This window comes from Castor canadensis, chromosome 10, assembly GCF_047511655.1.
Source record: "Castor canadensis chromosome 10, mCasCan1.hap1v2, whole genome shotgun sequence".
Lineage (NCBI taxonomy): Eukaryota > Metazoa > Chordata > Mammalia > Rodentia > Castoridae > Castor > Castor canadensis.
In genome coordinates, this window is record NC_133395.1 from 57,439,906 (window position 1) to 57,467,845 (window position 27,940).

General features: G+C 35.5%; 1 protein-coding gene across 3 annotated transcripts in view; it reads right to left on the reverse strand.

Moving 5' to 3' along the window:
• The window catches only part of Ccdc122 (coiled-coil domain containing 122), a 71,983-nt gene that overhangs the window by 13,549 nt on the left and 30,494 nt on the right, over positions 1 to 27,940 (reverse strand). For 2 of the 3 annotated variants that reach the window (XM_074043347.1, XM_074043348.1), the window contains one exon: positions 20,456 to 23,669. The exons of the other annotated variant lie outside the window; for it this stretch is intronic. In XM_074043347.1, the coding sequence (XP_073899448.1) occupies positions 23,520 to 23,669 (150 nt within the window). In that variant the 3' untranslated portion in view covers positions 20,456 to 23,519. Of the gene's footprint in view, positions 1 to 20,455; positions 23,670 to 27,940 lie in introns of those variants that run through there. 3 annotated transcript variants of the gene reach the window in all.

A 27,940-nucleotide genomic window follows, 5' to 3' on the forward strand; every position in this document is an offset into this window, starting at 1 on the left:
AAAAGGTAGTAAACAGTGCCATCTACTGGATTTAAGCTTTTTCTTCGTTACGGATTTTGCAGGCACTATAAACTATTATGTATATGAAATGCATATACATGAAAACACATTTTTTAGCAAGTTAGATGCTTTACTTTATTTCCACTTGAAGTTTTTAAATATATTTTTATTTTTATTATCATATTATTATTATACTGGGGTTACATTGTGACATTTACAAAAGTGCTTACAATGTATCTTAAATTCACTTCCTCCACTATTCTCCTTTATTCCCCTCTTCCCCCATTCTTAGAATAGTTTTAACAGGGCTCATTTTTCAATTTTAATACATGAGTACATACTATTTCCGCCTTATTCACCCTTCTACACCCTTTCCTTATATCCTCCCCTCCCACTGATACCAACCCCCAGACAGGACCTGTTTCACCTTTTAATCCTCCACTTTTGAAAAAAAGACATTTTTATTTGTTTAAGATTATAGGGAGTTTCATTATGGCATTTCCATGTATATATGTATTATAACCCAAATTGGTTCATCCCCTCCATTTTTCTCCTATAAAAATATATTTGTTACCTACCATGAAGATTTCAAGCTATTTAAAAATAATTGGTTGGCTATGTTTGTTTTCTTACAAATACATTCTAGGGTACTGTATTAGTAGTATTAAAAGAAATATTCAATAAAAGCATAATAATTGCTTTCAAAGAAATCTGTCTTGATATTTTAAAACCTTTCTAATGAGAAAGTTCAGTCATCTTACATAGAAGAATCACAAATAAAAATTGAGAAAACATCCACGGATTTGTGAAATAATCCATTGCCTCTGCTTAGCTGATAATTCTCCTTTCCAACCTCAGTCTGATTCATGTCCAGAGGTTAAAATATTTCCTTATTTACAAAGAAAAGGAGGGAAAGAGAACTACTTTTCCTGGTGAGAAGGCCATGGCCTACTTAGTGTATGTATGCTGCCTACTCAATAGAAAAGAAGGGGCTTGTATTAAACTGCTCATCATTGCTATAACAAATTACCAAAGGCTAGATACTTCAGAAAGAAATTTATTTAGCTTGCAGTTTGGGGGACTGAAAGTCCAACATCTGATGGCCTCATTGGTTTGACTGATGTGACTGGGTCACGTCGTGGCAGATGGCTTCATAGTGGGAGCACCAGAGATCAGAGAGGGGCCAGTCTTGTTTTTTTTACAATAAGTCACTCTCATGAGATCAACTAACTCATCTGCAAAACCAGAATCGGTCCTTTCTGAGGGAAATGCCCCCAATGATCTAACTACCTATCCTCTAAGACCCATCCCTTAAAGGTTCTACCACCTTCCAACATGTTACGTGGGGGACCAAGCTTCCAACACATGAACCCTTGGAGGATACATATCCAAACCATAGCAGGTTTGTTATCCTCAACACCCTCCCTTGGAAAACTCAGTGCACTGGGTCACCTGGCTGTCCCTACCTGTTGTCAACTCCCTCATGCAAAAGATGAATGAATCATTCATGATCTACCCTGTGCTAACAGACCCAGCCAGTGTTTCTCAAATTGAGGTTATTGAATAGCGTCAGGTTCACCAGGGAGCTAGTCAAAGATACAAGGTCCTGCTCTGAACCCAAGACATACTGAATCATAAGCCTCTGGTTTGGCACCCAGGAATTTGCATTTTACAGGCTATTCTTAGCCTCTTTGGTGCAGGTGGGTAGGCCTATAATGATCCACTCCAGGCCTTTCCTTTGGGAAAGGATTGTTCCAGACTACTGCATAACTACACATCAGCACCATCTTGGTTGGGCACTCTTGGTTGTGAATTCTTGGGTCCCATCTCTGTGATTCTGATCCACGGGGTAGCTCCTCAGGCCACACTGACTAAAGCCAATCTTGGTCAACTGCAGCTCTGCATCTCCACATCTACAAACACAGTCCTCAGGAGGACCATGCAGCAGACAGCACATGTTGGCTGAACCCCCACTGAGTATCCTTCCATCTTCTTGGACTCCTCTTTCTTTTACTCTCCATCCTCTAATTATTTTCATTTATCCCATTCTTGATGGGACTTCTTGGTGACAGCTATCCTCTTCCAGAACAGTAGCTTTTAATTAGCTTAAATCTCCATAGTGTAGCTTGTGAAGTCTGGAAATACAAAATATTATTTTGTGGTATATTGTAATGTAATACCAATAAACAATTTATTCTGATCCAGCTATGTTTTCAGACTTGGTTCTCCTTCTTTAGATAAAATGTCCACTGAAGTAGCCTGGGAAAGGCTCCAGGTTGTTATGGTGATGGACATGTGTGGTTGGACCAGAGAACACTGCACTATGTTGCAGCTGGGACACAGGTTTGGTTATTGAGTCTTTTGTAGAGTTGATTCATGTGAAATGTCACCTATTCTGGAGCTCTTGGTGCATACCACAAAGGCAGTGAGGCGTCAAGTACACCAGACCTGTCTCTGACTTCTCCACTTGACAACAGTGACACCAGTGAAAGACAACAAGGATACCCCAGGACCAAGGTCACTCTCATTTGCTGCCAGTTCAGCCATCAAACCCAACTCAATGCTAAGTCACTATGAAGCTTATTTAGTAATTTCTTCTTTCTCCAAAACAACAGCATATATAGTCTTAGCTACTACATGACACTACTTACAGTCCATTTTGAAACAGTTCTTAAGGTGTGTTGAAGAACAAGGGTATAAAGAAGGATGACGACTTGGAAGAGAAAGTTTGGAATGATATGTAACATGAGCATTGTTGTTCACTTTACAATGACATTTCTAAATCATTGGGAATATGCTCACTAATGGTAGGAAGCATGTCATGTGTTTATTTGTATCTTCCATAGTATCTCACACAGAGTCAGTAGTCACTCAGTCGATGTTAGTCACTCATTTGATGTAGCTTTTGCTTTCACGTCTCTCCTCAGAAAAAAAGACATGAATAGAAATTTATTGGAGTGCATTTGTTGTGTCTTCTATAGACTGGTAAGTTACAGAGTAGGCCATGTCTTAGGTTAAGAGACCCTCTAGAAGGGCTAGGAGTGTAGCTCAAGTTGTAGAGCACCTGCTGGCAAGTGCTAGGCCCTCAATTCAAGCCCCAGTACCATAAAAAAAGGCCCACTTTTCAAAAAAGTCTCAGATTCAGTCACTTCCCAGACCAAGTCCTGATTTACTCTGTGATCTTAGAAGCTTTCCATATTTTGCCACTCACCTTGCTTCTCCATGCCTTTTCCCTGTGCATGGAACTACCTGTTAGGCAATTCTGTTGACTTTTAAGCCTAATTTTTATCCCATTCCTGTGAGTCTTCCAAAACCATAGACACATCTTTTTCTACCTCGCCGTTGGTACATCTGTGGCAATGGACCTCAACTCTAGCTGCACATTAGACACATAACTTTGTAAAATATTCACACTAAAAACATAACTTGCTTAGGGACCAGACTCCCTAAGCAAGTTTGATTCAATTGGTTTGGAGGGTTGCCAAGGATTCGATGTTTTAAAAATTCTCTTGGGTATCAGTTAAAATTGAGACCACTCCACTTTCTGTTTTGTATTGTGCTCAGCTCAGAAGTTGCTTTGCCTTTCTCCTCAAATTCAGGCCACAATCCTGGCTTGAAGTTTAACTATTACACATTAATATATGGAAGAGTAGATATTTACAAAAAGGAAGCAGACAGGGATATCAACCAAAATAAAATCAAATAAATTACACAAATACAGTGCACAGAGGTGGTATATTCTGCCCTACTTTTATCAACATATGAAGATAACTAGATCCTCAGCTATTTAAAACTTTCAAAGCTAGGGATTCCCCAGATGAATTTAAGAACTTCTTAGTTAATATATGAATTATAAATTGGTATGAAATGGAAAGCTCTGGTAGAACAATATCTTAAGTTTCTCCATCAGTGTTTTTTCTTCCTAAGCATTCCTGCCAACCTCTAATGTTGGAAAAATGAAGGAGTCAAGTGATGACGATTTGCTTTGAGGAGAAGATGCATTGAGCAGAATTTTGAGCATTCCCACTCAAATGTGCTGCCCAGAAATGTTGCCAGCAATCGTGTGGAACTGAGTTTGCTGCCTACTCTGCACCGTTTCCAGGATTTTAGATGTTAATTGCCATCTAGTACAATAGCATTGGATATTTCTCAGCCCAATACTGTAGCTTGCATAACACATAAAATATCTGGGATATATGTGAATGGTGAGTAAATGTATGTGTGGAGTGAGTTTTGTTAAAATAAAATGATTCACATTAGGACAGAGTACCCTCCTTTACGCATTTGAAATTGTTCTATTTAATTGTATTCTGCATGACTGGGACCCTAATATTTCTGTCAGTATTCAATGGAAATGATAAGGGCATAAAATCTAACATGTCTAACATCTAATTTATCAGGAAAAATTAGCTGGTACAAAATATATAATTTGCTTATAAAATGTGTTTTTGAACCATTTAAAGAATGAGTATTGTATCTGCCAATTTCACTGGCTAGGCATTTATGGGTGTACAGGGGACTTTGAGAACAATCACAAAAGAACTTGTAACTAACTGAAGGCTGAGCCTTGGAAGGGTACTATGAACTATGGGCCTAAAATTGATGAAACTATTTCATCCTCTCAGAAACATTTTCTGTGATCCAAGAACAGACATTTTTCTATTCTGTTCTATCTTCCTTGTTTTTTGTTTCTTATTTGAAATTTTAATAGAATTTGCTAGGTTTAGGTTTTGTTACATTTCTGAGGATTCAGAGCCGTGTAATTGAAAAATCAAAAAGATTTGACAAATCGGGAAGGCAGAGTGAGAGACAGAATACACAGAAGTGTAATACTTCAGAGACCCCCAACCTTGCTGCTTTTTTTTTTAATTTGTAGAACCATTATGTGAGTTTATTTTCTTTGTTCTCTTTTCCCATTAACTAAGCATGTCAAAGTTGACCCAGCAGCACTTAAAAGCTCTTTAGAGACGAAGTGGAAAGCAGTGACACAGTAACACCATATACTTTTAAGCATGGACTCTTGTTCTTTCAGAACTGTTATTAATATTGGATAAATGCCCAGGTAACATATCTTCACCACCCCCCACCAGAACAGAACAAAGGACTCCCTTTCTATCTTAACAATTAACAGAAAAGATCAATAAAATAGGGAGTTGTCAAAACATGATGGCCCCTGCTGCCATGGCAAGGACAAGGAAAAATCTAGACAGTAAACAGCAAGCAGAAGCTAACTTTGTGACAATTAGTGACAAACAGGGACTTGAAGATTTCAAGCTACTAATGAATTGACAAAAGAAGTAAGAGGGGATCTTGAGGGGGAAAGGAAGAAATCTCTTTTTCCATTTTGTTCTACCAAAAGACTGATAGGTTGGTCAACTGAGGTTGCTTTGGGGAGAGCAAATTTTAATGATGCAGAGCATACTGATTCCTTGAGACGTCCTGTTTTGAAAAGCACTATGATGAAATTATTAACATATTCATAGGACAAACACTACATTAAGAAGCATGTCATAGTTATGCTTTCACGTCTAAAACAACCTAAAAGAGGTAGAAGTATCTCATGAAGCAATAATGTGGGTCCCACTCTCACTCAGCCTCTGAGTCTCAGTAGCTTTCTGATTCAAAGATTCTCCTGACTCCTTCCCTATAGGGAACTGACCCACATGCTGTGCTATGATTACTCTAGCACACAGCAGCTCCAGCTTGAAATATCCAGTCTTTCCTTTTCATCCAAATACTGCCCATCATTTCAAAGCCAGCTTCTGTTGTTAATTCCTCTGAAAATTTGTGATATATAATGGTTCTTCATTATATTCACCCTTTCTATATTGCTATACTGTCTCATGTCTTACTGACACAAAAGGGAGTAAGCTAGAAGAGAGACAGGACCCTATATTGCACATTATATGATGCAGCAGAGAGGTGCCATTAGTAGCTATACAATTGCTGAACAAATGACCTAGAACCTTGCCAGAGGGAATACTTAACTAAATCAAATTACATGTTTGTGTGTTTCCCTAGCATACATCTGGTATTTCTTGGGTTTTCAATCAATATTTGTACCCTACATATAATCAGAGATCCTGAATTTGGTTTTAAAATAAAAAGGCAAACCAAACAAGCTACTTCACAGGTATGTTTAGAGTTCAGCCTTATTGTTTACAACCATGCGACAATAGAAAAGGATAACTATTTAAAATAATGACTCAATGGTCAGATTTTCCAAGCTCTAGAAAATCCTACTCTTGATCCTTCTTGCTACCCAGTAAATTACTGTTGTACTTAGAGCCTTTCATCCACTATCACATTTCTCAAATGCACAAATAGACATCAAAAGGTTAACTTCATTACCAAAAAAGATGATGTGGAACATGTCTTAAGATGTTTGGTCAAAGCCTCGATGTATTGAATTTTCTCTTACAACAGTAGCCCAGAATGCACTTGGTTTGCAGGCTGGCTTATGGGAAAGTCAGGGGCTAAGCCCTCTTCCAAATTCACAAAAAATAAAACACTCTTCTGTTTGAAAAAAAAATAAAGACCAGAGATAACCTGGAAACATTCCCCTCATAATTTCCCATTGCAGGGGAGAAGACTGGAAATTTTCTTCCCTTTATGGACATATGTCTATGAAATAAATGTTCCCCACTATCCATCCTCTGCCTCCCTGCAGGGGGTTCTCCTAGTTCTTGTTCTGCCTTATAAGGCCTATGTCTTGGCTACTCTAACCAACCTGTACCAGCCCTGATGCTGTTGGTATACACTCACTGCTTAACTGCACACACTGTTGCTTCTGCCCTAGCAAACAGCCACAAGACCTAATTACCCAATCCAGTGGCCCCTTCTCGGTCCTTTCACTCTCTGACTTCTCACCTCCAAAACTCTGAACACTTCCCAGGTGTTGTAGGGATGAAGTTATACACTATGGTTTGGAACACTGTATTTCTTAGGTAAATATCATTTCTAATTGTAAAAAGAGTTCCCTTAGCATACAGGTCTCCTTTACTTGAGGCATTTCTAAAAATAAGCAGTCATGCAAGAATTACTTTCTACTGATTCAGTGCCAGGACAGGAGCTTTGCAGTGGAAATAGAATACAACGTGGATTTGAATTCCAATTCTGACATCTATTAGTTATGTGACTTTGATTTCTCATCATTTTAGTAATTTCATTTATAAATTGGGAATCAACAGTGGGCAACATGTATTGAGTTTTTAATCCTAATCTTAAGGTCTTCATGTTCATTATCTTATTTAATCTTACCACAACTCCATGAGGCAAGATCTATTTTATTCCTACTTTGAAGATTTAAAAATGGAGACTTAATTAAGAAACTTGCCCAAAGTCACAGAGTTTGGAATCCAATCTAGTAAAAACATGTATTAGACTCAGGTTTATGTAACTACAAAGTAAAAGCTCCTAATTTGCCTCCCTTACTTACTCTTGGTATATGCAGAGACTTCCCAGAGGACTTTATGTACACTATGAAGTTCTTAATAATAGCTGTCATAATCACCACCATCACTATAAACAAAAGCGACATTCTAACTTGGTGGCAGTTCTAATCTTTTCCTGTTTGATTTGTTATCATGGTATTACTAAAAAGAGATTCTCTTTTTCTCTGAATACTTTATAGTAGAATTGAATATAATAATTATTAGATAAATTGGCATGGTGTTATTCATGCACTAGAAGGGAATATTGTCATGTTTACTTGTAAGCTAGGTGCACAAAGGAAAAACATTGAGAAATTTACTGCATAGAAATGGAACAGGCCAGGCTCTGGTGTCTCATGTCTGTAATCCTAGCTACTCAGGAGACAGATATCAGAAGGATCCCAGTTCGAAACTAGCACAGGAAAATAGTTCATGAGACCCTATCTCAGAAATACCTAACACACAATAAAAGTGTACCCAAGTGGTAGAGTAACTACTGAGTTAAAAGAAAAAACAAACAGAATTTGCATAGCAAAAGTAAATACTACAAAGAAAGAAAAAGACAAATACCAAACTGAGAAAATATCTGTCACAAACAAAGATTATTCTGGCACTAAGACAGCCACATTAACCAATGAGATAGGATACAGTGCTCAGAAATAAACCCTAACATCTATGATCAAATGCTTTTTGACAAGGATGTCAAGACCATTTAATAAGGAAAGACATTCTTTTCCACAAAGAGTGCTAGGAAAACTGCATTATCTACATACAAAAGAATGTAATTGGACCCTGCTCTTAGATCATAATATATAAAAATTAACTCAAAATGGATTAAATATCTAAGTAAAACAACAAAATTCTTAGATTAAAAACAGGGGGGAAGCTTCATGATAAAGGATTTGGTAAGAAGATGGCAGATTACAGACACATACCATATTTCTGTATCTTCATAGCTAGGAAAAAAAAATCTCAGGTACATAGCTACAAGGAAAGGTGTACAAGTTAGTAAGGCAGGAGAGGGCACCAGAAGAGACTAGACAGATGGAGGCTGGAGAAAAATTTTAAATACTGAACTTTAGACCTGGAAAAGAAACAAAGAGAAAATATTGCTTGCTGGAGCCCAGACCTCCCTAGCAGAAACTAGACTAGATCAGTTCCATTCCTCAACTTTCACCCCAGTTTGTTCATATTTTTGTTTGTTCCTTTGGATGGTTGGTTGGTTGATTGATTTGTTTGTTTTGCTTCTGGAAAGAGCTATCTGCAAACCACTCTGCAAACAAAACAACTTTGTGGAAGGATAAGCAAAGGCTGACAAGTTTTGACCTGGCTACCAGATAGAAGCCAACCAGTGACTTTGTCTCCTTATCGAGGATCAAAAGTAGGCAGAAGAATGAGGAAATTGGAGGACTTCCCTTAAACTGGTTATATCCCTAAAAGACCTGTCCAACCAGCTTGTAGATTTACAAAAGACTTTCAGCAAAGTGGGCCAACCAAAGGCCCCCACACCTGGCTCTGGTCCAGTGGTTGAGTGAAGACACTCAGTGACTGGGTCTCCAGACCAAGACTAAAGGTGGACATGGGAGTGAACAAGCCAGCTGGCTACAGCCTAACCTAGCAGGTGTATGTATGTACATGTAAATGACAAGAGCTATTCACCGTTCACTTTGCAACATTTAACTGGAAGCCTAGGAGGAAAAGGGAAAAGTTTGCTGGGAACAAGCTGGAGCTGCTCTGTTTCAGGTTAAGTCACAAGTTTTGAGAGTGGGCACATATTTGGCAGAGTGCTCTCTGACCTATTATTAATTGTGCTCGGGGACACTTTCACCCACCCCTAACTGCTGCCTCACACATGCAGAACTGCCTCCACTCCCACAGAACTCAGGCAGAACAATCCAATCCCTGGCAATTGTTGCTAGTCCACAGGAGCTTCCTTGCCACACTCTAGCAACTGTCCCTGATCCAGACCCTTAACTCACCGGGGAACACCACACCCAGGCTATACCTGGACAATTCAGGACCCACAGGGGATATGTGAGTGAATGCAACAAGAGAATGACAAAATGCTGAGAACCAGAGATTGGAGGAGAGCATCCACTGTACCGATAGAGTCCAGTAAGCATTCACTTATCTCCTCAATAAGGAAAAAATTACTGATTTGGTATTTTCTATTTATCTTTTGCAATTTTTTTCTAGGGTGGCTTATTCTACTGCCTTTTAAAGTTTTTCTAGCCCTTTGCAATGCTTGACTATAGCATCCTTCTCCATAATAATTAAACTATATTCCTGCATACTGCTATTTTGTTTACCTTCAGGTCAGACACTTCACCCCTATCTTCCTTCTTCCTTACTTCTTCTCTCACCCTCTCCTTATTTTTACTACTTAATTTGTAACTCCTACACATTTTTTTTTCTGACTACCTAGTATACCGTATAAGAATGGTAGTCCCTTGTTGGTATAGGTGATGTCACCAATGGTTTTTTATTTAATGTAAATATATGGTTTGGCATTGAATTAGTGGATATGTTATTGCTGAGTTATATCCCAAGGTCAGTAGTGAGAAACAATGCATCAACCATGGCATTACTTAGTCCAGCTATAACACAGAGAATAATTCAACTGAAAGATACTAGGTGATTAAAAGCTCCAACCAATGACTTTACTTAAGATGAGTAAATCTCAACACAGAAACACAAGAAATATGAAAAATCAAGGCACATCAAAAAGTCACACAACAAAGTATCTGCATGATAGTGAGGTGGATGAAATCTCAAATATTGAACTCAAAAGAATGATAAGAATGATCAGTGATGCAAAAGGAGACATGTATAAATACCTTAACGAAATCAAAGAAAATACAAATAAACATCTAAATGAACTCAAAGAGGATAAAAAAAACTCAGGTAAGTGAAACAAGGAAAACAATGCAAGACATGAAAGGGAAATTCAATAAATATATAGAAATCCTGAAAAAATCAAATTGAAATTCTGGAAATGAAAAAGCTGTGTGAGAAATTCAGTTGAAAGACTCTCTAGTAGACAGCATCAAGTGTGAGTCAGAAGACAGGATCAAGAGATTGAAGACAAGGTAGATACAATAGAAAAATCAGGTGAAGATACAGAAAAAAAAAAGAATGAAGAAGTATGAACAGACTATGCAAAAATTCAGGGATGTCATTAAAATACCAAGCCTATGATTTATGGGCATAGAAGAAGTGAAAGCTAAAGGCATAGGAAACATAAACAATAAAGTAATAGCGGAAAGCTTCCCAAATCTTGAGAAAGAGATATCCATCCAGATATAGGAGGCCTTTAGAACTCAAAACAGATAAGAGCAGAATAGAACCCCTCCACATCGTATAAAGTTAAAACATTAAGTATAGAGAACAGGGGAAGAATATTGAAAGTTGCAAGGGAAAAGCACCAAGTCAAGTCACCTATGAAGGCAAGCCCATCAGAATAACAGCAGACTTCTCAACAAAAACCTTGAAAGTAAGGAGGGCATAGAACCTTGTGTTGTGTTCCAAGCTCTGAAAGAAAATCACCATCAACCTAGATTACTCTACTCAGCAAATCTATCATTCACAATTGAAGAAGAAATAAAAACTTTCCATGATAAAAACCAAAGCAATTTATGACTACTAAACCAGGACTGCAGAAGATACTCAAAGGAATTCTACACACAAAAGCAGGATATAAATGCAAAAATAAAAATATTAGAAAAAATAAATGTCACCAAACTTGTAGATAAAAAACAAAGAAAGAGTAGGAAAGAATCAAACACTACAAAAAAGAACCAAGTGGCAGAATTACTACACAACATTCAACAATAATAACTCTGAATGTTAATTGTCTCAATTTTCCAATCAAAAGACAGACAGGTGAACTGGATTTAAAAATAACATTTGTTGCCTGTAGGAGACACCTCACTGACAAAGACAAACATAAACTTATAGTGAAAGGAAATTTTAAAAATGTTCCAAGCAAATGTAGCCTGAAAGCAAGCAGGAGAAACCATACTCATATGTGACAAAACAAACTTCAAACCAAAATTAGTCGGAAGAGACAAAGAAGGTCATTTTATGTGATAAAGGAAACAATCCATCAGTAGGATTTAAACTATTAAAAACATACATATGCTTAATATCACCATACCAATTTCATACAGGAAACTCTATGAGACATAAAAGCTCAGAAAGACCCCAACACAATAATAGTGAAAGACATTAATACCCCACCCTCACCAATAGATAGGTCATCCAGACAAGAACTCAACAAGGAAACCTCACAAGAATTGATCAAATGGACTGAAAAGACATCTACAGAATATTTCACTCAACAGTTGCAGGATATACATTCTTCTAAGTAGCCTGTGGAACCTTCTCCAAAATAGATCAAATTTAGGACATAAAGCAAGTTTTAACAAATACAAGAAAATTGAAATAACTTCATATTTTATCAGACCACAAGGAATAAAACTAGAAATCAATAACAAAAGAAAGTACAGAAAATATTCTAACACATGGAAACTGAACAATTCACTTTTAAGTGATTAGTATGTCATTAAGAAATAAGGTAGGAAAATTTTTTAAAATCCCTAAATGCAAATAGGATACAGCAAAGATAGTACTAAGAGGGAAATTTATAGCATGAGTGCCTACATTAAAAAATCAGAGAAATTTCAAATAAATAACTAAACAATAGATCTCATGCTCTTAGAAAAATAAGAAAAGCCAGACCTCAAAGCAGTAGACAGGGAGAAAAAATAAAGATTAGGGCAGAAATTAATGAAATGGTGATTAAAAGATCAACACAAAGAAATGATGAAATAACAAGTTGATTCTTTTAAAGAATAAAAAACTGACAAGTCTTTAGTCAAACTAACCAAAAAGCAAAGAAGAGGTCAATTAGACATGAAAAAGGGTACACAACAACAAATACCAAGGAAATTAGAAAAACCTTTGAAAACATATTTTCTAATCAACTGGAAAATCTAAAAGATGTAGATACATTTTTAGATGTATATGACCTACCAGAATTGGGCCAAGAGGATATAAATCTATAACAAGTGATGAAATTGAAACAGTAATAAAGAGTCTCCCAACAAAGAAAAGCCCAGTACCTGGTGGATTCACTGCTAAATTCTACTAGACCTTTAAGGAAGAACTAATACCAATGTTCTTCAAAATATGCAATATTCTTCAAAAGGGAAGGAACACTACAAAGCTCATTCTATGAAGTCAGTATTATTCTGATACCAAAACAGGATAAGGACACACACACACACAAAAGAAAATTATAGACCAATTTCCCTGATGAACATAGACACAAAAATTCTCAACAAAATACACACAAATCAAATTCAACAACACATTAAAAAGATCACATACCATGATCAAGTTGGTTTCATTCCAGCGATGCAGTGTTCAACATATGCAAAGCAATTAACATAATGTAGCAAATAAATAGAAGACAGAAATCACATAATCATCTCAATAGATGCAGAAAATAACCTTTGACAAAATTCAACATCTCTTCATAACAAAATCCTTAAGATGATCTATCTGGCTGTAACAAAACCATGTTACTTTAGCCTTTTACCCTCGCATAAAATTTGGATTAGTATAGTAACTTAAAATGTATTCTATTTTCACCACTTGCTGTGGTAGAAATCACCTGTAGTTAGTCCCTATCTATTTGAGATGTAGAGACAGGGCAAGAGACCTGCTTAGACACCAAAGATTGTTAGAGAAATGCAGGTAGACAGCACTGCTACACTGGTAAATGCAAGGGTTTCTATGGCAGGAGCAAACTTGGCAGCTTAACATTTGAAAGGCAACTAGATGGATGCTCTGGGACAGAAGACTAAACCAACAGTTTTAAATAAATTTTGATAAACAACAACAACAAAAAATCCTTAAGAAACTAAAACAAAAGGTACATAATCCAGTATAGTAAAGGCTATGCACAATAAGCCTATAGCCAATATTGTCCTAAATGAGGAAAAACTGACACCATTTCCTCTGAAGTCAGGAATGAGAAAAGGGTGTTCACTTTCCCCATTTGTATTCAATATAGTGCTAGAATTTTATTGCTAGAGCAATAAGGCAATAGAAATAAAGAAAAAGGGTACAAATAGGAAAGGAAGAAGTCAAATTATCCCTATTTGTAGAAGATATGATCCTATACTTAAAGAACATTAAAGACTCCACCAAGAAATTCTTAGATCTGGTAAATATTTTGAGAATTTTTTTCACAGTTCTGCAGGCTGGGAAGTTCAAGAAATAGGCCAGGGCAGGTAAGGGCCTTTTTGCTGAGTCCTCAAATGGCAGAAGAGCAGAAGAGGTTGAATATGCTTTGGCAAGTACTTTTTATGAGGGAACAAATTCATTCCTGAGGCAATGCTCTCATAATCTAAATACTTCCCATTAGGCCCCAACTGGTTTACTGGGGATTGAGTTTCCAACACATGAATTTTGGGGAACATTGGCAAACCTTAGCAGTATATATAAGAAAGGAAAGAAAGAAAAGAAGAAAGAAGGAAAGAAAGAAAAAAAAATAAAATGAAAAAAGAAAAGAAATGAAAGCAAGGACTCAAACACATACCTGTACATATGTTCAAAGCACCATTATGCACAATAGCTAAAACACAGACGTAACCCAAGCATCCATTGATAGGTGAATGGATACGTAAAATGGAATATTACCCAGCATTGAAAAGGAAGGAAATTCTGACACATGCATAAACCTTGATGACACTGTGCTAAGTGAAATAAGCAGACACAAAGGGGCAAACATTATGTGGTTGTATTTATATGGCACCCCTAGAATAGCCTCTTCATAGGGACACAAAGTAAAATGTGTCCCTCTGGTTTCCAGAGAGAGGAGTAATTATTGTTAAATTTCATGTTATTTATATTTTTCCATAATAAAAACCAAAATATTATTATTGCTCACACATAAAAAGTCTCTAAAACTTGAGAAGAAAAAAACATTGATTCAATTTACACATTAAAAGATTTAACAAGTCTGGAAAGAGTAGCATAAGGGGGCACTACTTGTTATATCAAAAAATCAGAAGCAACCAAAAAAATCTATTAAAAGTTGAATAAGGGACTAGGGGCATGGCTCAAGTGGTAGAACACCTGCCTTCAAGCATGAGGCCCTTTGTTCAATCCCCATGGAATAAGCCATGGAAAGCTATGTAGCTATAAAAAAAGAAATTTGGGATATCTCTATGGACTACTAGGGAACTATCTCCAGGATATATTCAGCAAAACAAAAGTCAAATACTAGAAACAAAGTTAAAAAAGTGAATAGGATGATACTTTTTAATCTCATAAAGGATATAATACCATACAACTTTTATATTTAAAACAAAACAATGAAATAATGAATCTGAAATCAAATAAGAATTGTTTGCTATGGTAGGGGAAAAAACAAGAAGGAACAGGTTCAAAACCCAGACCTCCCACCATATTAATAGAGCTGTATTTTAAATTCAGGTTCAGTGAATGCATACAATTTCGGGACTTTGATATTCTTTAACTTACTTGCCTAAATTATGATGCATTCAATTGCATAGTTAATATACATAATACACATTGTCTTCTTTGTATATGGGATATTGGATCATGTTATCATGGTTGCTTACTTACACATTGGTTACTCGTTGCTTTTCCATTTTGCAGTGTATATTATTTCTCAAATATCAGTGCTTAAAGCACCCATAATTGTGCTAAAGTGCATCTGAAAATTAAGGCATCTGGGAAACATCCCAGTGAAAGCTCAAAACTCCCTTTTGTATAAGAAAATTAGCAATCTCTACAGTCCAATAAGCATGGCTAAGGATACCTCTGATGCTGAAACTCAAAGTACTTAAAACCTGTGCCATCAACTAATTGAATATGGTAATTGTAGGAAAAAAGTAAAGAATATATGAGAGTCATAGAAATTGAGGTTATTTTCAGTAGTGCAAAATAATATAATAGACAGAGAAAGCTGGTCCCCTGAAAATGATTTTGCTACAGATGCAATTAGAAAATATATAGAACATGCCATTTGGAAAAACTATATTAGAATTATGGTTAAATTCCATAATCATTCCTAACCATACAGAAACAATAAAGCAAAGTGAAACTGCCTAAGATCATTATAAATATTCATTAAAATTATGACTAGTTCATATATTTAGAAAAAAATTCTGTAATTTCCATTTTTAATAAGACATTTCCTTTTATTCTCATTTGTTTAGCTATACTTTCATGGCGCTTATTAGAGCTTTTTGTTTTAAAGGACAGAACATTTTACATAATTTTTCACTATATAAAAATGTGGTTCAAAGTGTTTATAATGAAAAAACACAAAAGAATACTTTTTTGGCTTGTTAAACATCTCTATTCTCATTAGAGCTAACTGGAGGTATTATTTTCCAGAAAGCATTTGAAAGAAATCTTTGATGTTGCAAATGTTCATGCATTTTGGTTTAAAATGATAAAAGTAATTTTGGAAGTAGAAAGGAAACACTAGTTTTCATATTCTTATACAATTTTTTTGTGGTGCTGGGGATTGAACCCAGGGCTCATCATGTTAATCAAATGCTCTGTCACTGAGCTACACTCCCAGCCTCATGTTCTTTTATAAATGATAAATGAATTATATGTTATTTGGTATCATCTTATGTCAATCAAATTCCTGAATATCCATGAAGCCAATATTTAAAAACTTAAAATTATTTAATCTCTTCTAAACAAGAAATACTACATAAATTCTGTAGGTTATAAGACAATATTTTTATTTAGAAATCAGATTTCTCAGTACTCTTTAAGCTGTGGCATTGCAGAAAATTTGAGGTATATTAAGTGGTAATTCAGCTTTAATTATTTTTTGTGGGACTTGGGTTTTGAACTCAGGGCTTCACAACTGCAAAGCAGGCACGCTTGAGTCATACCTCCAGTTCCCACCTTTAATTATTGAACTTCATCATGAAGACCAAGTTGGAGTTTTCGCCTGGATATAGGAGAGAGAAATTCAGGCTGAAGTTCTGTAAAGCACATGCTTACAGAAGAGTTAGAACTTTGTTTTGGCTGAAATGTGGGGCTTGTTAGATAGAATGGGAAAAATGAGAGTGGACAGGCAGGTTATTGACACATTTTTAAGTATTTACTACTTACTAATGAAATGGATTTTGTGCTCTTGGAGTTTTCCTTTCTTTCTTTTTAGAAGAGGTGTTGTATAGTCATTGTTTTCCTCAGAGTTTACTTGAACAAAGAGTATTAACAAAATTAGAGTGAGGGAGGCTTCAGATAGGAATATTGGGAGATTTTAATAACAAGAATAATGGTTGAATGATCTACTGATCGGTTGGTTATCTTATTCACCAATTCATTCAATAAACATCATAGCACCTATTATGTGTCAGGTGTCTGCCAGCTGGTGGAGATACAAAGGGGAATAAAATAGCAACTTTTGGACTCTAATGAGTGGAACTCTTTATAAGAACTTATACTTGCTTTAAAGCAAACTTCAAAAGTCACTTCTTGTAATCACATTCTCCCAGTTGGAATTCATTGTTACTTATTTCATGTTTCCAAAATAAAATAAGAACTTGGTTATGTAACTGTTACAGTAGGTTTTACATTGTATTTGAGTATGTTTGTCTTGTGAAGTTGATCTCCAGGATGGAAAGAATCATGACATACTATTATTGCACTTCTCTAACACAGAAAAATTGCTTAAGGTTCTTCACCAATCACTTCCCTGTCTGGGTCCCTAATTAGTCAGCTTCCATTTTACACTATATAATAAAAATTTATATTAAAGTCTTAATCATATTGCTGTCCTTCACCTTTTTAAGTTTGTAATATTTTTGTAGGTATTTAAAATTATTTATTTATAAACTACAAGTTTTGAGGACTACAAACATGAATGTATACAAATGTTTTAAGGTCAAGGGAAAGATGGCTATATTGACTTAGCCTAAGATAAAAAGATTTTTACAACAGTAATAATTGCTTGTTTAATAAATTATTACTAATGTTGAGTTTTGATATAATAAAAACATCAGGAAGATATTTTGGTTTTGGTGACAATTATACTTTAAAAGTCACTGTAATTTTTCTGTTATTATGATGGCAAAAGCTATGACTGGTGGTTTACAAAGTTCTGTCCCATAATTTTCTGAGTTAATTGTTCTCAGTCTGCATCAGACTGTTACTCTAGTGTTCTTGAGCCGTGGATGGAATAATGAATGACTAGCAGGGAGAACTGCTAATTTTAAAACAAGAAAAGATAGGAAACAATAATTTGAGAGAAGCAGGATGATTGCATCAGGAAATAGGGGCTCTGGATACACTTGATTTAGTCAGGTCTCTGTCCCTGTCTTTGTTATCTAGTTGGAATGAAGGCAGCCAAGATATTTCTCCCAAATTATTGTCTGTCTGGTTATGCATCTTCTAATAAATCTGTTTAAAATCATATGATCTCAACATAGCTGGAAAAATATTCGAAGCTTTTACCTTAGAGTTTCAGAATCAAGATTATTTATTAAATTTATTATTTATAGCAACACAGTAGTTCCTAAGGACATTAATGTCAAAAAGATTAATAATACAAAATAGTGACTACTTATTTTGAAAGCTAATAGTGTACTTTTATTGGTGTACTAAATACATGTAATAAAATTTGTGCCTTTGGCTTGCAAAATTTAAAGCAAATAAATCATATCAAAATTACACAAAATGGAAGAGGAACAGTGATCAGATTTGAAAGAGGCTAAATGTTTGTGTGCTACATGTGGAAATGGGGTGAGGAAGAAACAGGAGCAGAATAATAGTCACAACTTTGAAAATAAAAATTTCAAGGTGGGATTATTTTTGTAAGATGACTTAGGTTGGGATTCCCTGAAGTTGACTCTGAGATGAAGATTCTCAAGTAAGTGATTTGTTATGGAAGTTTTCTCAGGAGAAAGCAAAACTGGTAAGAGATAAAGAAGGAAGGCAAGGCTGCAGTATCAGGTAAAGTCCTTTTGAGGGATTTACAAATCTCTCAAAGAAAGTCTTAGCTAAGAGCAATGGGAGGTGAAAGCTTGCTTCAGGTGGGAAAGGGATGCTCAGAAAGGATTAAAAAAGATCTGGTAGGATCTGGGCAGAGTGCTGACTATGTCTGTTGCACAATGTTTCAGGGACAGGCTTTCTTTGTGAAGCATTTCAAAGAAAAGATAGACCCTCTTGTATTAGCCAGTTAAAAATGAAGAAATGGTTTCAATGTTGCAAGGTCTAGCTTTTAGGCCACTGGATTAAGCTTTGGAGTTACAAAAATGACAATTGGAGCCTACAGACTATGCAATTTATGGCTGTTCAGGGGCAGAAAAAGGTAAGGTTTGAATAAGGAAATGGTATTATTTGCATTGAAATACACAAAAGAGACATGAACGGATTATATTAATTAGAAACTGCATTAGGTAACTACATTCACAGATTGACTGAAAGGCTTAGAAGATGAATAAATTAATGAAAGTTTAGAAAAAGGACGGACCTTTCTGCGATTTGTGTTTTATATAAATCTGTATGAGCCACAGATTAAAATTTTAAGGAGTGAAAGATTTGAGAATGGCTGTGCATTGTCTCTGTGGAAAAGCTCGGTAAAGAGAAAATCATGTGGTATTTTCAGCCGTGTAGATGTATTGACATCTGGCTAGATCTGTGCATGAGTTACTTAATACTAGGTCATGGAAGGCAAAACACTATTGCAAATTATAGGCTTGTTATTTTTTCCATGTCATATACACAAAGAAGGGATATGGACTCAGGGAGAAACAGTTATGAAAGCACCTTAAGGAGACTTCTTTTTAGGGATTACATATGTCTATTCTGCATAAAGTAATACAGGAGTAACAATAGCAGATGAAGTGATTGCTGTGTCTTGACTTATTACTTTGGAAGAATACTTGAAAATTTATCTTAGACTGGCATTGTATTATCACTGCCTCTAAATTATCTTGTGCTATGTGATTGAGCAATGCAGGCAAATTTCTGTAATTTAAGTGTGTTATTCCAATTTTAATATGATTTTTATGTCAGAGCTTTCTGGGTAAGAAGTCTTTTAAAACTATTTATTACATGAACTCTGGTTTTGCTTTTGGAATACATCATCTCATTAATTAAGAGGTTGAAGTCTCATTACTTCCTATCTGTCTTCACTGGATTATGTAAGCAGCAACCCTGTCATTACCAAATCATATGCTATTTTTATTTTTCTAAAGGTCTGGAGCTCACAGCCATCGTTTAACTGGAACATTGCAGAAAAGAAAAAGCAATTTAGAGCATTCTGTTCTTAGTTATGTGTTTAATAAATCTATTCTGCAAATAGTATTTGTATCAATTTATTTTTCTTGGTTTTGGTCATAGTTCAGTAGCATTCTAGAGAAAGTATTGCATGATAGCTAATGTGATGTGAAAGACCTGTTCCTTACATTGCCAAATTTATCAGCAAAGGAAACAAAAACATTACCCTCAGAAATCCATTATAATTTCACATAACATAGGTTATTTGTGATAGGAGCATAACTTTTAGCTTCTGATCATTAGCTTTCGTAACCATTAGCTTAGTTAATGGAAAATAAAATATTTATAACAGTGAAAATACGAGCAGCTAGAAAGTCAAAACCACATATTTTTCTGAATCATGGGCTGTCACTTCCAACAGCCCCAAATCACTATAGTATCAATATAGCCCTTTAACAATGTTACGGATGAAGAGTGAATTCAGTGTGATAAGGAACTTAGAGTTTCAATTGCAATCTCCTATGTGAACTTTAAAAATTCCAAAGCAGATTTCATAAATGGAATTCCATTTTCCTTAACCAAAATTTTTTTAGACACTGACCCTCATGTAGTATTACCTATGTATTTCATTGCTATTTATTTTTACTCATAAAATTTCTCTTAGGCTAAATCATCCATTTTATACCTTATAATCTATGAAAATTATAGATTGAATATATAAATAAATTATTGCTTGTTTACAGTAAAGTTGAAATTTACCCTTAAAATCATTTTCTTATAGTGTCACATAGCTAAAATAGAGCTTTGAACTTCAACTCTGCCCCTGATTATGTGATTATGTGATTAGATCTTAGGCAAGTTATAAACCCGCTGTCTAAGCTTCAGCTTATCCCCCTGTAAATCAAGAATAATAATACATAAACTATTATTTTGAGAATTAAATCAAATAATGTATATAATTTGCCAAATAGAGCATAGCATATTTACCAAGCATATTACTGTTGTTTACCATTGTTACTTCCTGTCTGTAGTGTTTTGGAAAATAGCATGATTAATCAATTGACTGGAAGAGACATGACCTAAAAACATGTAGAAATCACTGATATTGGTCATGAAAGTGTCCATGATGGCTGGCGTGACTGGCTTTAATATGTACACTCTGGTGCTTTTCAGGGTTATTAAAATAAGGCTTAAAGTAGTTATCAATGTATTTATATTGGCCAACTTTAATTTGCCCAAAGACTGCATATGTAGCAAGCTAAAATTCTGAAGTGTTAGCTACAGTTGCTTTCCTTCCTCTGCTTCCTTGCATTAGTTACATGTTCCTGACCATTTAGGTAACAGCACCTCGCAGGCCAGGAGCAGGACAGATACTGCTGAGAATTAAGAACTCATTGCTGGGGCCAGGGGCATGGCTTAAGTGGTAGGGCACCTGTCTAGCAAGCACAGGTCCTGCATTCAACCCCCAGTGCCTTAAAAAAAGAAAGAAAAAGAAAAGAATTCATTAGCCAGTTTTGAGCTTTCATATTAGGATTTTTAATGTCTAGGGTAAAAACACTATCTTGAAATCATAGATTTTAGAAGACTTAATATTTTGAGAGATAAAAAACTTGCTGAGTGTCTCAGAGAACAGAAAACCATCGAAGACTCAGTTTATACCAGAAATGTGTAGGGAAGAATGCATGGATAGAATGACAAGTCTCAAAGAGATGAAACTTTGCCAGCATACAGAGAGAATTAAATAGTATCAGGAGTGGCTTTGTGATTGGATAAGGAAGCTGACTACATTGACTAAAGAAAGCAATCACAGTGACAGCACAGTCATAAGATGCTTAAAAGCAAGAAGAATGGATTATATTTCTGCAGAGAACAGTGAAGTCAGAGAATGGCACTTGGACCAGAGCCCTACTCCTGAGGACAAAACAATTTAAGGGAACTTAGACCACCTCTATGGAGAAGAAAGTGAGGAAAAAGAGAATTATGTTACCCCAAAGTTACAGAGTTTTAAGCAGAAGTCTGTGGGAGAAAGACCAGGTCATGATTTGGATATGTTTTGAATGTGTCCCCTGTAGGGACCCAGCTTGATCTGACTGCAGCCACATTTTTAAGTAGTAACCACCATGATTGCCTCTGCTAACCCCTGGCTCATTCTGCAACCTTGCCTGGCATAATTTCCCAGCACACTACAGATGAACTAACTAGCATTTGGCGCTGTCAGCACTCGGAATATGCCTGATGTCTTTGATGTTAGCTTCAGGTAAAACCTGATGGCTTGGATGAAAACCACTTTTTTAAAAACCCCTTTTTAAAGTCCCCTCCTTCTGACCGAAGTTGTGGGGATCCACTGGTCTTGCCGCCACTCTTGACTATACTTCTGTCAGCAACTCCCCAATAAATCCTGTATCTGTCTTCCTCTTTTTATGGCAGTACCTGCCACATGTAACAGTTAGTTCTTTCATACTGGATTTTCCTGAAACAATAACTCAAGATGTTAGTGATTATGTAAAATATTTTGAATCCCATTATAAACTTCAAAAGAGGTTAGAAAAATAGAATTTAATAAGCTATGGCCAAAATTATGAAGTATAATTATAAGAACTTTTAAATATGTAAGTTATGCTAAAATGCATCTATATGCTCAGCAGCTGGTCAATCGTGCCTGTAGCTGAGCATAGTGGGTGTTCCCCACACTCTGTAAGTTTAACCATTTTCATTTGTGTGTGTCATAGCTGTGTTTCTGAGTCATGCACTAAAGCTGATTATGTTACAGGATAAGCCATTTGAAGTGTTAACCATATTAAGTCATGCTAAGCCATGTTAAGACTATTAATGTCAGACATAATGAGATTATTAATATCAGGTTTTATATCAACTACATTCTTGCTGAATCTCAGACACATAGAAAGTGAGGAGGAAATGAATTTGAAATATCTTTTTGGTGTTTTTTTCTTTGAAAAATTTAATCCTGCAAGTGAACACTTAAAAACTATATTTTCAATAATTAACATTTTGTTGTCCTTCTAAATATTTAACTCAATGGAGCCATGAAAGAGAGCACTTTTATCTTTAAAAGGACAAGTTAACATTTGGTTTATTGCCAGGAACATAACATTTGCCTTTCATTGAGAAAAAATATATGCTGGTCTCTGCAGGTTAGTGTTTCTTTTAAGAGCTTGAGTGAATGTTTTCCTTATATGATGTTATAACTTTACTCACAAAATAGGAATAAACAATTTATAGACAGAAACGTGAAAAAAAATTTTATCCGTTGTAACACTCTGTTATTTAATAACAAAGGAAAATTATTTCTATCTCCTGGGTAAAAGAGAAAACTGAGTGAAATATTTGAAGCATTATACATGTAACAAAATTATTGTGAATCTGGATATTTAGTGGCTACCATGAAGGAAGCTGTAAAAAACAGCAAAATTTAATAAAAAGTTTGAAACAGACAACAATTTTAAATATCTCAATTTAAATCATTGAATTGTTTCTTTTCTTTTAAATTTTTACTTGGTAGGGTGGTGAATACAACATTCTTATAAGCAGTCATTCATGAGTATAATACATCCTACACATTTAAATATTCATAAGACTCTTCCATTATCCCCCTGTAAACATCGCTATTATCTACTTAGTGCTATCTATTATAGGATTAGAAGGTACTTTAATAGGTAACCAATTCAGAAAAGAGAAAATACATCTGTCATCAAGACAAGCCTCTGATATGGGTGGTTAAGAATCCAAAGAATTTTTTAAATAGTCTCTCATAATTTGTGTTGGCATTGCTTTGTGGCAATGTTATTCTTTCATTCCAATGTATTTCCTTAGTTCAGCTGCATTTTTTTCCAATTGTTGAATGGTCCATTGCCACTGTCTTCTATTTGATTGAAGCTTGTTCACCTGACAATGCAAACGCTTAAGAATTGCATCATATCTCTTGTGTTGTACCTATTAAAAGAATAGTATGCATAAATAGGTCTTGTGAAAATAAATAGTAAACAGCTAGAAGGGCTATTCTGACTACTTTGAAGAGGAACACACTGGATTAGAAACTGTTCATTGTAAATAATGGTAATAAATATAAATAGTAATTATATAAATATTCAACATTTATTACATGTTAGATGCTTTATTACATATTAGATGCTTTATTATATGTTAGATGCTGTGCTGAGAGTTTTCTACATATAATTAAATTCTCACAATACCTTAAGATGTGGGTATTATTGTCCTAGTTTTTGTGTGAAGAGACTGATGATCAAAGAATAATTTGATCAAGAACTCACAGCTTGCAAGTGGTGGTGTTTAGGATTTGAAACTAAGTGAAGCACCCATAATGGAATACCTTCTTGTCAAAGCAGATACTCAGTGTTAAAGTAAGTTTGGCTTGGAGCTGCCTCCTTACTTTGTGTTCCTACCTAACTTAGTATGTAAACTAATGGAGACCCTAACTTAGCAGTATAGTTTTGTAACAAATAGCTGACTCTCAGCCACAGTAAAGCTTCACTCACTGGCTGCCAACTGATCAGACTATGCTTCAAACAAGGCAAATGCTGAGCTGTAACCAATCAAGCTGTTTCTGAACCTCATTTTCCTTTACTGTACAAAAGTGCTGCCTGCTCACATTATAGAACCTCTGCTGGTTCTGAGGGCTTCCCACTTCATGAATCACGCTTTGCTTTATCACATCCTGTGAGTTTAATTCATCTAAAGTTTTTCTTTTACCATCAGTTCTTTTAGCACCATTTCTTGTATCCAGCGATTCACTGAAACACCTACACATAGTTCTAAAAGATCTAAGAAATTATGTAGTCTATTTCTCTGCCGTCAAGTAAATCAGCATTTATGTTGAGCCAGACAATGATACACTGCAAGGCGATGCACAGTGGAAACTGCTAAGTAATAGTGTCCAGGCACAAGAAAGCAAAAATATCAAAATTCTTACTGTTAGAACACCCATCTTTGATTTAAAATAACATTACTGAGATATAATTCACATACAATGTAATCCATCCTTTGAAGTACATAATTTGATGATTTTTATTGTATTCACAGACTTGTGCAACCATCACCACAATCTGTTTTAGAACATTTTCATTACCCTCCAAAGAAACCTGAAGTACCCATTAGCAATTATTCCCCATTTCCCCATCCCCACCTTTTGCAGTAGGCAACAAGTAATCTACTGTCTCATTATACACATTTGCCTATTCCATAAATGGAATCATATGATTCCAGTCTTTTGTAACTGGTTTCTTTTGCTTAGTATAATGATGTAACTCATATGGAATAAAAAATGTTTATCTCATAGAAACTGAGAGCAGAGCACTGGGAGTGGTAGTTCATGCCTATAATCCAGTTACTCATGTGGTGAAAATCAAGAAGGTTCGAGGTCAGCCTGGGCAAAAACTTGTCAAGACCTCATCTCAATCAACAAGCCAGATATAGTGGTGCATCCCTTTGATCCCAGCTATACAGGAGGCATAGGTAGGAGAATTGCAGTCTAAGGCCAGCGCCAGGCAAAAACATGAGAACCAATGCAAAAAAACAACTAAAACAAGAAAAGGGCTAGTGGCATGGGCCAACTGGTACAGCATCTGTCCGGCAGGAGCGAGGTACTGATTTTAAACTCCACTAACACCAGCAAAAAAAAAAAAAAGGAAAGAAATTGAGAGCAGAATAGTGGTGACTGGACACTGGGGAGTTAGGAGGGAGGAGGAATGGGAACACGTTGGTCAGTGCATACAGTGTTACAGTTGGATAGAAGGAATAAGTTCTGGTGCTCTATTGCACAGTGGGGTGACTACGGTTATAAGAAAGCATTGTATATTTTACTGTTAAATGAAAGGATTTTGAATGTTTTTACCACAAATAGATGACAAATGTTTAAAGTCATGGACATGGTAATCAAATCAACCTGATTTGATCATTACACAATGGATATGTGATTGAAACATCACTTTGAATGTTGTAAACATGTGCTATTGTTATGGATTAATTGAAAGTGATTTTTAAAAAAGTTTCTATAGAAATATCAATATGTATTCTTGACATATTCCAATCTCTCTTCAATTAATATACTATGTAAGAACCTTGTAACAAACTATTGTTGAGATATCTCCTACTGTACGTGTTATAAACCAAAAAGACATTATTTTTATTTTAAGGTACTGATTGGCTTTTAAATAATTCAAGAAAACAAAAATACTCATTTACCCATAGTTTCCATTTTCAGTCCTTTACAGAATAATTTCCTTTCAGCTTCAAGAACTAAAGCATTTTTATAGTACAAATCTACTACAAACAAAGTCTACCATCTTTTGTTTGTTTGAAATTTTTTTGTTTCATGTTTATTTTTAATTTTTTGCAGTACTAAGGATTGAATTTAAGGCCTTGCACTTGTTAGGCAATTACTCTCTCACTTGAGCCATGCCTCCAGTCCTTTGTTTTTCAGATAAGGGTCTCATGCTTTTGCCATTAGCTGGCCTTAGACAGTGATTCTCCTACCTCCACCTCCCAAGTAGCTGGGATTATGGTCATGAACTGTTGCGGGGAATCTCAAGCTGAGATATGGGACACTGAGGCAGTTTAGCAGAGGCAACGTTTTATTGTGCCAGCACAGACTCAGTGGACTTATGTCCAAAGGCTGAGCCCCGAGAACAAAGGGGTCTCACCTTATATACCCTTGCAAGCAGGTTACAGAAGCAAAAAGCAAAGCTCAACCCACATATGGTTGCATGTGACTTCATTGGCTATTTCATTCCCCCAGTGCTATGTGACCTCCTTTATGTTTCAATTCTTTAAGTTTTCTCTCTCTGCTATGCCAACCCCTCCCCTGCCTCATTATCAAAACACAGCCTATCTGTTTCTCTTCTGGTCCTCCTCCCTGCTACAGAACCACTATGCCTGGCTTATTTTTGAGGTAGGGTTTCACTAACGTCAGCCCAAGGTGGCCTGACTCATGATCCTCCTATCTCCACCTTCTAAGTGGCTAGGACTGCAGGTATAGTGGTCCATGCCAGTATCACCTCTATTTTTACAAAATGTTTTACAAGTTACAGAATTCTTGCTCAATAGTTTTTTCTCTTTCATTTAGCTCTTTAATAATAACATGCATTTTTAACTAGCCTCAAGTGTTTCTGACTTTAAAAAAAAATCAGTAATTATTCTCATCACTATTCTTATATACTTAATGTCACTTTATTCAGTCTGCTTTTAAGATTTTTTCCTTCATATTTGGTTTTCAGTAACTTGATACAATGTCCTTAGATGTGGTTTATCTGGATAAATACAGGTACATTTTTAGTCAAGTTTGGAAAGTTCTTGGCTGATAATTCCCTGTTTCCTTTTTCTCTGTTTCTTCTCTTTCTGAGATCAAATTTACATACACATGAGATTGTTTCAAATGGCCCTAAGGTCACTGAGGTTCTCCAGATTTTCTTTATTTTTTTCTTTTATTTATTTTTCTCTATGTACCTTGTCCAAAGACTTCTGGGCTATCTTCAATTTTGGGAAAAAATCTTGCCTTCTGTTGTAGTTACCTGAGATTAATTCCACTCAATACATTCTCTTATTTCAACATTTTATTTGTTCAGTTCTAAGATTTTCATTTTTAAAAATTTTGCTTAAATTCCCTCTCTTTATCCTTTATATCCACTATTATATCCAGTGTTTTCCTGTAGAACATTAAACATACCAGTTCTCAGTCCTAGTCTAAAAAATCTGAAACATTGCTCTATTTTCATCATTTAGTTATTCCCTCAGCTATGAGTAACAAGCTTTTCTGTTTGTTCAAGTTTATTATGGGTTTATTGTGAATTGAACATTGAGCATACATTGTAAACTGGATTTTGTCATTTTATTCTAAAAGTTGAGTTTTGTTCTAACAGTTAAATGGCTGGTAGGTCATCTTGAACTTCTGTGATTTGGGTTTATATTCAAAAGAGTGTATCTATTTCAGTTTGTCCTCAGACCCAGGCCTTGTCTGTAGTCTAGTTGTTGTCTCAGTTCTTAGCTTTGTATGTGGTCAGAACTACTAAGGTTTGACAGTAATGGGAAATAGGAAGATGCTGAAATCTCTACTCAGATCATCAACATTCTGTTGCTTCCCAACAGTGCTCCTTGGAGTTTTATTCCTCATACACATACAGTTCAAGTTACAGGAAAGGCTTTGAAGACAATTAATATGAAAATCTAAGATTCCTAATAAACCCAGATTT